The 12,969-nt window shown below is 40.1% G+C and overlaps 1 protein-coding gene across 1 annotated transcript in view; it reads right to left on the bottom strand.

Moving 5' to 3' along the window:
* Window positions 1-12,969, bottom strand: part of DOCK1 (dedicator of cytokinesis 1) — a 298,792-nt gene that overhangs the window by 209,457 nt on the left and 76,366 nt on the right. The window contains exons 24-25 of the mRNA XM_074158901.1: window positions 8,698-8,768; window positions 7,452-7,558 (exon numbers count right to left, since the gene is read on the bottom strand). Coding sequence (XP_074015002.1) covers window positions 7,452-7,558; window positions 8,698-8,768 — 178 coding nt within the window. The remainder of the gene's footprint in view (window positions 1-7,451; window positions 7,559-8,697; window positions 8,769-12,969) is intronic.

The raw sequence follows: 12,969 nt of genomic DNA, 5'->3' as shown, positions 1-12,969 counted from the left end.
AGAAATTACAAAGGCCCCTAATTAGAGGTTTGAAAATGTTTCAGGTCCCCATTAAGCCCCACTAGTAGAGAACGGTCAGAGATCAATTTAATATCTGCAAGAATGGAGAAGGCGAAAATTGCAGCTATGACACCTTTGAGTTAGATTGTCTGGAGTACGCGCCGATCAATAGGGAGAGCGTTCAAGTTGAATTTCTGAGAAAGGAAAAACTAATTGATTTGTCATACTACTTCATTTGAGATTACCCAACCTATACAAAAGACTTAGTTCCCTTGGGTGGACTTGACGAGGCTCCTCAGTTACCACCCTATGGGCTCTCTGCCTTCCTCAACAACTGGTGAACATCTGCTGTTTGGTTTGCAGCTGCTGCAGGTTTTAAAACGTGGGAGGATAAAACAAAGCATCAAGGTGTGCAGGGACTTGATAAAAAGATCCAGATCCTTCCCAGACTTCTAAAAACAAACAAACAAAAAGCCTATAAACCACCACCAATAAAAACCTCACGCCCCAGAGAACCGTGCAAGCACCGACCCCCTGAAATCTTTCTGAAGATCACTTGGTCCTCAAATTAACAAGGGAACTTTTATATTAAGGAAGAAATACCCACATGGACACTGGGATCAAGTGCACCCTCAGCCAGTTTGCCAACAACACCGAGCTGTGTGGTGGGGTCACCACGCTGGAGGGGAGGGATGCCATCCAGAGGGACCTGGACAGGCTGGAGAGGTGGGACCATGCTGAACCTCATTAAGTTCAACCAGGCCACGTGCAAGGTCCTGCACCTGGGTCATGGCAATCCCAGGCACAAATCCAGGCTGGGGGGAGAAGGGATTGACCACAGCCCTGAGGAGAAGGACTTGGGGGTGTTGGTGGATGAGAAGCTCAACATGAGCTGGCAATGTGCTCTCACAGTCCAGAAAGCCAACTGCATCCTGGGTTGCATCCCCAGCAGCAGCGTGGCCAGCAGGGTGAGGGGGAAGATTCTACCCCTCTGCTCCGCTCTGGGGAGACCCCCCTGCAGTGCTGCCTCCAGCTCTGAAGCCACCAACAGCAGAAGGACATGGAGCTGTTGGAGTGGGGCCAGAGGAGGCCACAAAGGTGCTCCGAGGGCTGGAGCCCCTCTGCTGTGAGGACAGGCTGAGAGAGTTGGGGGGGTTCAGCCTGGAGAAGAGAAGGCTCCGGGGACACTGCAGAGCCCCTTCCAGTCCCTAAAGGGGCTCCAGGAGAGGTGGGGAGGGACTCTTGATCAGGGAGGGGAGCCACAAGATGAGGGGGAATGGTTTTAAACTGAAAGAGGGGAGATTGAGATGAGATCTCAGGAAGAAATTGTTTATTGTGAGGGTGGTGAGACAGTGGAACAGGCTGCCCAGAGAAGCTGTTGAAACAATTTCATCGCTTTAAGGTTTTCCAGATGCCTCTATTAAAATACAAGAGTTAGAAGACAAAAAAATGCAAAGATGGAACCCACCAACACACACATGCACACAAATATATATATATTAAAAAAACTAGTACTATGGTAATATGCTCTACGAGGAGATAAGATTTTAAGTGCATCCTTTGCCACAAACTATTTTGAAAAACACTGGGTTGATCAACTGTATCTTGATTAGAAGTAGAGAAGAGGAAAGGTTAACCTTCATCAGCCTGTCACCACCACCTCCCAGCCCTGATTAATGGGCCATCTTGATAAATCTATAGTCTATACCATTCGTCTCCTGCTCGAAAGCCAGCTCTGAAGATAGCTCATGAGTGTGATGCACAATGATTACAGACAACAATAATTCGACATCTGTTCTCTACCGCACGAGTCCAACCCACGATGATTAATGTCACAGGAATGTGCAGCAAGAATAAAATATTAATCTTTATAAAAGAATGCTCAGGAGGCATTATCAACTTACGAGCATCCAAGCAAAGACTTCAAGTGAAACACTGACACAGGAACTATGCTGAAGCTAAATACACGCCATAAATTTTTGTCAATTTAAAACCATTTCATTTGGAGGGACACTGACAAATGCATTTCTTGATTTTATGGTTCATTTAGTTAATGTGGCCAAAAAAATAAAACCTTTGCTTAGTAACCTCACTGCTGCCACACAGGACGGACACAAAGGTTGTCATTTTAGTCAGAATTAAACAATAAGAACTCTTATAAATGCTATGTGCTGTCTACTAATATTTAATAGACTAACAGTTTTCTACTGGAGAGATCACTAGATTTCCTAACTATTTAAGAATACAGCAGCCACACAGCTCCCTTGGTAATTAGCTGGAAGTCACTTGTAAACAAAGCAACAGAGAAAATGAACAACTCTATGGGACAAAACAAATCAGATTAATCACTATTTACATAAAACCAAAATTTTGCAGTTTGCAAGGATAAGGCACTTCATTTATAGAATCATAGAATGGTTTGGGTTGGAAGGGACCTTAAAGTCCACCCAGTGCCACCCCCTGCCCTGGGCAGGGACACCTCCCACTAGACCAGGTTGCTCAAAGCCCCATCCAGCCTGGCCTTGAACCCCTCCAGGGATGGGGCAGCCACAGCTTCTCTGGGCAACCTGGGCCAGGCTCTCACCACCCTCACAGCAAAGAATTTCTTCCTGAGATCTCATCTCAATCTCCCCTCTTTCAGTTTAAAACCATTTAACCACCAACCATAAGTATTTATATATGTAGAACTGAGAACAGGCATTAAGTTATCATAAAAACTGTTCCACACTAATTTTTAAGTTGATATTTACATTTGGATGTACTCTTAGAGAAGACTTTTACAAGACAGAATGGTTTCAGGTGCTAATGTAAAGAAACGCTGCCTTTGTTCCGGGGTTTGAGGTGGGGGTTTTGGAGGGGAGAGGGACGTGAAAGGGAGAGATTCAGGGCTGGGCTCAACCTGAAGTCTGCTGCTTTACACGGACAGAAAAGGGTTTGTGTGCATCCTAACACACCCGTGTGAATCACTGTGATAGGGGTAATAAGTGTTACTTATTTACACAGACACTTATATATGTATTTACTTACACGTGGTCATATGTAGTTATTTATATAAAATTACATTTACATAGATACATACATAAATGTATGTATGCCACATAGAAGAACATATTGATGCCCTTATGTCTTCACCGAGCAAGATGTATTTGTCTGAGCTAGTACATTCAAGGCTAAAGTCTCAAAAATCAAATAACTTGCTGAATCAGGATGTTAAATCGCTGACAATCTGAAATGCTTTACTACATACAAAAAAGTTGCACCCCAGTCAGCACCGATGAACACGGGGGTGTTCAAAGCCCCCACAGGAGCATCATGAAGGGGAGTTCTGCCCCTCTAATTTTCCTTCCTACAAAAATCAGGGAATGGGAGAGTCACAAATGAACTCCTCCAAAGCCCAGATCGCCCATCTCCCTCTTCACAGCCATCCTTCATCCTGCTGGTATCTCAACCTGGGCAATTATATACACAAAACCGAGATAAATCACCCCAAAATAGTATGGGAGAGCGTGGCAGTTGAAAAACTCCGATAGGGCACGCTCTCACCCCATTGCTGTGATTTAGCCCTTGGAAATAGTTACATCAAACACTGTGGAGAACTCCTGCAGCAGCCATGACCCTTCTTCCATGCTCCAGAGGAAAATTCACATTTATTTTGCCAAAGCTGTAACAGATTATTGACACAAGCATGGAGGGGAAAAAAGGCAGATCATTTCAGATGTGCAAAAGAGGCCTTGAACTCGATGATCACAGCCCCTGAAGAGGGGTGCAAGCAGCTGTCCTCACCTTAGCAGGGAATCAACTGGAAAATCTTTTCTTCCTACTGGTATTTGAATATTTGCTGTTTCAAGGACAGAAACTAGAAGTGTAAAGATCTTACACAGATCTAGTCTACACAGAGAGATGATTTCTACTTGTTGGCCTCTGTAAATAACCACAAGCTTGGAAAAATATGCTTCTTGAAGTCACCTAGCTATTATTCTCCTATCAAATACATACATACAAATACACAAACTCTGCTTAACGTTGCTCTGAGTGACACAGTACATCCTGATTTTTCTTTTTCCTTTCGGTGTAAGGGCTCAATTATGAGCCGCTGTTAGGACAAAGGCACCAGAACATCAGGAGTGTACATGGTTTTCCTGCCCGGGCTGAAGAAAGCTCACTAAAAGTAACTACAAGTTCTGCAAAGGAGAAAAAATAACCTGAATTTCAGAAGGAAACGTATAAACGGCACATGACACCACCAGAAAAGCTGCAAACAAATTTTAAAACTATATTTCACATCTTTTAAAGGCATACAAACTACAGTACCATAATACAACCTCATCCAAGGTCCCAAACTCTTCAGATTTCGTGAAGACCAATGGACCATCCATCACAACATCCTTCTTCAAGCACAAAGCTTTAGAAAACCATTTCACACACCCACCCCTCTCACCCCCGAATCCTTCAAAGCTTCACAAATTCATGTGTTTTGAATATTAATTCCTCCGGAGGCAAAAAGAAATCTGCCTTGGTCTCTCAAAGCCCAGAATGAGAGCACTTTTCTCTAACAGAAATACACTGATGAAATGCTGTTTGATTTTCTGTACATTTTACAGGTTTCCATCAATTCCACAATCCCGTACTGCATATTGCTTTTAGAAAAGAAAATCTCATTTCTGCAATATGATACAGGATTAGTTGGATACTTATATGAAAGTATTGCCTATCAGTTAAAATATATTGAATAAATGAGGAGGAGGAGAGGCAGTGGAACTACCTTTCAGCAATAAGAGCCAAACCCACAGAGCAAAGAAAAATCTAAATTTAACAAAGGCTGTGGCTATGAGTTTAATTCGTTTTCAAGTGAATTTTAGTGTTTATGAAAGTTTCCCAGCACAACTGGTTCTCCAGACACAAGGTAACACTTTATCAACACACAAAACAACCCAAACTTATATTTAGATGAGGGCACAGCAAACCATACACATGTGTAGGCTAATAGAGCCCCTGGGAAGCGGCACAGCCACATCACTGCTGCACCGAGCCCCGCGAGTTCTCAGTGCCCAGCTCCATCCTCTGGTGCCCAGCACTGGTCCAGAGCGGGGCAAAGAGAGCATCCCAGTGCTCAGACTGGGCAGCCCGAGCAGCGGACGTGCCTGGAATCCCCGTCACAGCTCAACCGAAGCACGTTAGGATTTAAGACATTCTTAACAGCCGGCGACACGAACACCCTTGGTTAGGAGCCTCCTGATAAGATCCAAAAGCCATTAAGTAGCGCTGCTCTGTCAACAACACCCAGACTGAGTTCAGATTAATGACCCTGCTATTAAAACCGATTCATTTAAATTTCTTAGTGGCTCTACAAGAGAATAATGTTAGACTCTACCACTCGCTGCAGCCCACGCCGCCGAGAGGTAGGTTTGAAAAAGAAACCACGCACAATTTCTCCTTCCACCTTTGAAAATGAAGTTGGTTGAACAGGGGAGGTCAAAGATTAATATAGTAAACACATGACGTGCCACTATATGCTTTTTAGAGGCATAATTTCATTTTTTATCCGAGTTATCTCAATTTCCTCCTATCCAGGACAGTCAAGTATAATACCTTGTATCACTGACTCCTGCCCCAGAGACCATGTAACCTAAAAGCAGCCAAGAGAAGGGAAAATTACTACAAAGACAGAGCACTAAGAATGAATGAAGGGAAGGTATAAATGAAGGGAAGATGTAACACTTGATGTACACATCTTTTAATGGTTTTAAATGGTTTTAATGGTTTTATCTTGTAATGGTTTTAAACTTTAAAATGGTCTCAGGGAGACCTGTACCATTTTACCCAAGCCCCAACACCAGCAGGTTTGCTACATTCCTCCTTTTAATTCTTGCAAACCTTGCAATTAAAAATACCTCAGCCTGTATCACTCAGTTGGTGTGGCTCACAAGAATTGGCTGAAGAATTTCAAAAGATCTCAAAAGCGAAGATCAAGCTGAGCTGCGTTTGGACTTGCTGGTGCAGCACGTGGTGACACGGCTGGTGGACTTGTTTTTTTAGAGATTTATTCTCACTTCATCACCATCCATAACTGCAGGAAGTGAATTTATAACCTGTGCTATGCCTTGTTGCCCAAGTGGGACCGTAACTGTACTGAAGGCTTCCTTGTGGAAAAGCTCGCTCTCGTTCTTGGAAGGCACAGAGTCTCCAGGATCTCTATCATCTGCTCTTAATTCTCATTAGACTTTTCGTTTTTTAACCAATGTTTAAGGTTTAAACTTTCATCCGACATGTATCATGTAGACTCAATGATTTTACATGTATTTTTTATAAATCACAAATTTGGAGAATAACCTTACTGCAAATTCAGTGTAAAGTTTGTTCTTTGAGCCTCACTCTTCATTGCTACTTACGCAAAATTAGAAAGAAAATGTCAAGTGGAGAGAAAGAGTGACAGGTAGGACTTAATTCCAGCTGTTAATACCAGATCCACGCAATATCCACCTTCTAGGAGTGTTGTTGAACCAAACCAGGAGTGAAAGCATAAAGTTTTGTGAAATTAAGGAGCATAAAAGAGCACAGAATAGATTGTGTTGGCTTTATACTTCTTTGCTAACTGGAAGAAGTTACTAGATCCAAGAGTGACATAGCTGTGCTTAGACATCACCCAATCTGCTCTAACACCTGCCAGGGCACAGCCACTCCACCAAGAACATTTTTTTGCAATTGGAACCAGAAACATTTGATTTATCAGCATTTTGCACCACGTGGTCCCAGCGTTTTTGATCTGACAGAAGAACCCTTTCAAATTTCCCTTATCATTGAACCATTCCCTACTTGCTCCCCCATTAACTTCTTCTGACAGCCCATAAACACTTAGCTTAGGTTAGTTTAACCTGCAGTCGTCTAGAAAGAGAATAAAATGTTTTCACCTCAAATGAAGAAATCTGGAAGAGAAGTGCTTGAACTTACGTTTCCCTGGCCCATTAACATAAAAGGAAAGTTCAAAAACAAGCAATCATGGATGAATGGCAGACTCCACAGGGTTTATATGATGTTTTACTTCAGCTGGGAGAAGGCTTAAGGGGAAAGCAGAACGCTTTGGAAAGAAAGAACATCCAAAACTTCCATTCTCTCTATTGAACTTCACTGAGCACAAAAGCTAAATTCATCACTTTTGATAAAATACATCACAGTTCAAGTTACAGCACATGCCAATAACTCTGGATGCTTACTGACCTTCTAAATTAAAATGTGCAAGTTTTTGCTTTCCCTTTTTTATGATCTATAACCTGCAGTAAGTGTCAATTAGCATTTCCCTCACTTATTTTAAATCTTCTTGTCCTTCTAATGGCACAACTTTAATTGGGTACAACCTCCACCGCGTTCGGCAGCAAGGACAAGCCTTGCATCGCGGAGGGTCTGGAGACAATGAATAATGTGACAATTTAGTGGTTGCGAAGGCTTTTGCTCACCGTGCTGCGTGAAGAGGTCACTGTGAACTATTTCGATCAAGCAGTACAGCTTCTGGATCGTCAGCCGGCTCACGGGAACGTTCAGGATGAATTCAGTAAAGAGTTTGCTACGTACGAAGAGACAAATGAAAATACCTTAATCTCTCTCCAAAATATGTAAAAAAAAAACAAAACACCCCATTCAATAGCACAAAACTAGATAAATAACTACCTACTTTTGGACAAGCAAACCCATTCTAAGTATTATTCAATCTCAATGTAAATATTGCAAGCGAGAGAACTAAAGTTTTAGTGTTTGGGATAAAACAGGCTAAATCCTGGGATATTTTCCTGGTATATTTTCCCTAGTACTTTGGCTATCACATATCAAAGTTGTGATTTAGTCCAGAAACTCTAACTCCCCTAGGCCTATAGGAAGCGTAAGAGTACACGGGAAAAAAAGTTTCCAGTAGAGGCAAGCAGAAGCTAAATGCCAGGCTCCTCAGGCCACTGGAATGTTAGACTAACATTATACTTGGCTATTTTATTTCTGCTTTATCTTTCTTTTCCTCATTTTGACACACTGGAACACTTAGAAATGAAAACAGATAATGTGTAGAAGGGTTTGTGCAATCAAATTAGATAAAAAACAGGGGGTTTTTTCAACTTAAATGTCTTGTAACAGGACTGTGAAAGAGAAAATTATTTTTTTCTTTAAGTTAAAATTTCTCCTAAATACTAATTTTGATTTGGTGTCTCTATTTTTATTTTTTTTTTTTTTTCTAAAACATTATCCCATTACCTTTTCCATTTACTAACAACACTCCTGTGTTTATGAGCTACTGAAATGTCGACCCAGCAATAGGATTCACCGAACAAAACCAGAGTTATTATTTACATTAAATTTATACTGGAAAGAGTGAAACATAAGGACACAGCTTAAAAGTTTTGATGGCAGTTGCCCAATGGGTAATGTTTCCTGTCTCACGCCATGATTATACTCAACAAGATCACAAAGTTTGTCAAGACACTTGTGAAACCTTGACGTCATATGTGAGTTTTAAAAACAGGCTATTTCCGTAGCCCTGAAAATATTCGCAAGGAAGTAAAAGGTAATAAAATCGAAGTGATAAATCATCTCAGGTGATCATATTTCAATGACTTTGTATATATTTTTTACAAGTGTGTGTGTATATAAATATATATATATATGTAAAATAAAGATCTAGATAAAGTTGACACTACACATTCCATTAACTCTACTCACCTGAGTTCTTTTGGGTCAAATACTAATTTCACATCATTGACAATAGCCGGCAAGTATTTAAGTGCTGCTCCCTAGAAAAATAAAAACAACAAATAAACAAGACTGAAATTTGAATGTCTTTAAAGGCGACGCAAAGATGGCAAGAAGAGACTCTTCCTCCAATGCCCTGTGGCTGGCTCTTGGCGAATTCTTTTGGGGGCACAGTACCTAAACCAAAACTCAATGAAAATGAAACTTTGAGATTTAACAGATTTAAAAGAAAGAGAGGAAGAAAGATTGGTAAACTGGGACGACTGTCAATTTACACCAAAATTAGAGACTTACAAGCTCCTTCCAACTTGTTTTAGAAACCTTTTAGTCTATCAGTACACAATCCACGAGTAAGTTACATTCCTCTAATCACTTTTTCCCCATCTTCTCTTCCTCCTCATCAGCCGTGCTGTAGTTGTTTGGTTTCATTTTCCCTCCACTACTTAAAAATGAAACAAAAATGTACAACTGTCATTTTTCCCTGCCGTAAACCCTTGCTAGCCACTAACGAAACTGCAATTCTTTCTAATTCCCCTGAACTTGGAGTCATCACTCCATTTCACAGCACATAATGAAAGGATTCAGAAGATACAAACAGATGTTTAATATTTTAACAATTCATTGCAATTTTAAGTAATTTTGCCTTTTCATTTCTTAGTAACAATTAGCAGTTATTTATTTCTAGAGCAAACATTCTCTTACAGGCATCAAGAGCAAAAATCCAGCAAACAAAAATTCCTGTCCATCACTTTATTGCAATCACCCCAGAACAGGCTTTGGGTTGGACAACAGTAAATGGACCTCTAGAAACGGCACGGATAAAAATCACATCGTCTACACAAACAGTCATTTCAAATAGATAAACTGGGGTTCTTTTTCTTCATTTACGAACAGATTTAAATGCTCTATTTCAAATAATAGATGGGAAAACATTCTACCTAATAAACCCTAAGGCAAAAGTCTTTGGTTTTAATCTTAACCTTATTAGCTCAGAGACCTGCACCGATTTTACTGAGGTTCCCCGAATTCTTGCGTCCACTGAGCACCAGACAAGAAAAAATTCCACAGTAATTCAAATATAAACCACAACAGCCAGACTTAGTTCGCTTTGCTTTATTGATACCACCAAACAGTTTGATTACAGATGTATTTTTGCCTCAAAAGGGCAATGAGTCATTCCCCCTACAAGGCATTTCTGTTTGCCTGTTTAACGCTTAGAATTTGCAGTTTCCATCAGCCACAGCACCACACGCTCACTATCCTTTTGAATGATAAGGAAGAGGAGCCCTTATACTTTTCTTTTTTAATCAATTCCTTTCTAGTCTGAAGTCCATGATGTTATTATACAACTCCACGCTCAGAGGAATTCAAGAGACACAAAAATTCTATTTATCAGTAGGTGTTAGTAGTAGGAAAAGGCACAGGGAAACAGACTGGAGGGGTATTTTCTCGGAGGTACACACAAAACCACTTGGCTACTTTCAAATAAATACATTTTTCTGCCACACCTTTGTAATTTTAAATCAAATTCCACCTTTCTTGAGTGCATGAAGTCAATTGGTTGATTACAGTCAGAAGGGACATCTCGGTCCAAGTTGTTAAGCAAAAAAGGGGGAAAGAAAAAAGTTTAGAATCCACTATCAATCAAATACTACATCTTTCCAGCTAAAAATACAAGCACCATTAATGATTAATACATACTATTTTAGAGTAAAGTTCAGGTATATTATACAGTGTAATTATTTTAATTAAATCATCTGCATATCTTTAGATAAGATTAGCAGAGGTATCAGCGATACAAAATATGGCTTTTCTTGAATAATGCATGAAGCAGTTATTAATTTACATATTTCTCAATAAAAATGCAGATTAAAGTGATTCTGGTTAGATGGTTTAAGACAGCATAGATCCATGTCAAAACCAGACCCAAAAGCCCAAATTCAGGCAATTCTTTTCTCGAAATTAGAAAGCACCTTTGGATTCTTGAGGAATTTTATAAACTTTGCCATTCCAGCACGTACAAAAGTGGCTGCACGTGAGCACTGAATATGGCCCTGGAAATGTCACTCATCCTGAAGGAAAACACTACAGCAGCTGAATAAATTTCTAGTTAAAATATTATATTCTTAAAACTTAAGCGCACACAACACCCCTCTTCAAATCAGCTCCGATACTCTTCTGCGAGGTGAACACACATTTCTTTTCCATTGAATATTGATTATTACAGAAATATCGCCAACACAGCAAAGAAAAATGTATAAGGTGAGACTGTCACAGCACACGTTCAGTTCTGTTCTCAAATTCGGTCCATCAACTAGAATTGAGGAAATGCCCAAACATTTCCCACCAATATTTGCTCAAATAAAAGGAAAAGGTGTATTTCCGCAGCGTTGATATTATTTGGTGTTCGCTATTCGTTAACAAAAAAAAATAAAGGTTGTGATTTTTTTCACCTGCTGAAGCATTCACAGAAAGAGCCGAAAGTGGAGGGAGGAAAAAAAAACCAACCCCACCACATTTTGAATTCCAAGCTGTCCCACAGCCTCCCGCAGCGGCGTGGGAAGTTTGCCAGCGCTCGCTGACCACTTTTAAAAGAGCAAAAAACCAAATATGTCAACAGGTTAGAAGCGAATTTCAGAGCGTTCCAGTTTTTATTCATAGTCCATTTAAACTGTCAGGCTTGATCATCAACCATTCCCACGTATGCTTAAAGGACTACTTACACGCTCAGAAATCAAGCTCATAACTGTAATTATGCAAATAGCCCCATTATGTACACGCTTATGTGTTTTGATGGATGAGGACTCTAATGACCAGTTATAAACCGCAGCCATCGTTGTGTTTTTATTTGCTTATCATTCAAATGCATGTAGCAATAAATGTTTAGTAACACACACTAAAAAAGAGCTGGCATTTTATATCTTGAATTAGAATTTCACACTGTGCTGACACAATCATTAAAATTAACACTTTAATGGCTTAAACAAGGTACTATCAGGTAAAACTATTTACAACATCAATTTAAAGCTTGTACTCACAACAATTACCAGCCATTTAGGTTCTGCTTTATGGACAAACCAATTAAAGTTTAATATCTTAAAATTTAAAGAAAATTGTGGAAGTGTATTTCCCTATTTCCAATCTCAGCCGAGTCAATCTTACGACAGACAGGATGATCAGACACGTAGGCTCTGCAGCCCCGTGACGAAATCCGCATCTCTGCAATCCAAAGGCCCATGAACATAACTTTTTGTTGATATTAACTCTTGTAAAAGAGCAGCTCTCGCTGTAGATTTTACTCGGTTAAAAGCTGCAGCTGAAAGTAGACCTTTTGTTAGCAGCAGCACAGTCGCAATGCTGGTTATTCCCAGGATACTGGAATACATCAGTGAGGAATATTAAATTGTGCAAATAAAAAACCTGCTCTCATCTTTTCAAATAACATCAGGAAAAAACAAATAAGCCATCTGTTTTGGTTTGCTTTTTTTTTTCCATGGAAAGAAATTAAATTAGATTACTTTCCACTCTTGATCAGCACCGGACAAAGGTTCAAAATCCTCATTTCTGCAAGAAGTACACGGCAAAGTAAATCAAAATCTTCATTTCATAGTTACACAGTGACGCCTAAGACACATGAAAATTCAAAACAGCATTAGAGAAAACACAACACTGAAGAATCTCAATTCTTTGATTTTTAATCAAACAGGGGTTTGCAATAATTGCCGTGTGATCACATCAGATACCTACACAAAGCTGGGAATAGTCTCACATACTTAGTGAATAATTATAAACAGTTTCAAGCTGGGCTGTACTAAAAATTTTACTGCCCAAAGGGGCTTCTCTCTTTGTGGAAAACAAGTGAGAAATGATTACTCCCCTTATCAAGCTACAAAATCACTCACTTTCAGTCCTACAAAGCACACAAATAAACTAGCAAAGGGGAAGAATAAAAAAAGGAGAGAAAGCAGAATGAAGACAGTGCATCGCATGAATAATGGATATATTTTCCCCGTTACCGAGTTAAACTTCCTTGTACACTCACTGTTCTATTGACTGTCAGGGTATTATGGGATGGGTTTTCTCCCTGGAATGTGATTCACATGCGAGTCAAGGATTGGCTCAATGTCAACGAGCCCAGCTCAGCCACCTCCAAGCACCTTCTAATATTATCTCTCAGCCCTCACTTCTCCCTCTCCCCGCCACAAATCTGTGTTCCCCTGCCCATTAAGAACATCGTATATA

The sequence above is a fragment of the Numenius arquata genome, chromosome 15 (genome assembly GCF_964106895.1).
Source record: "Numenius arquata chromosome 15, bNumArq3.hap1.1, whole genome shotgun sequence".
In the NCBI taxonomy this organism is placed as follows: Eukaryota; Metazoa; Chordata; class Aves; order Charadriiformes; family Scolopacidae; genus Numenius; species Numenius arquata.
Note: the sequence above shows the minus strand (reverse complement) of the source record. Positions and strands in the feature narration are given on the sequence as shown.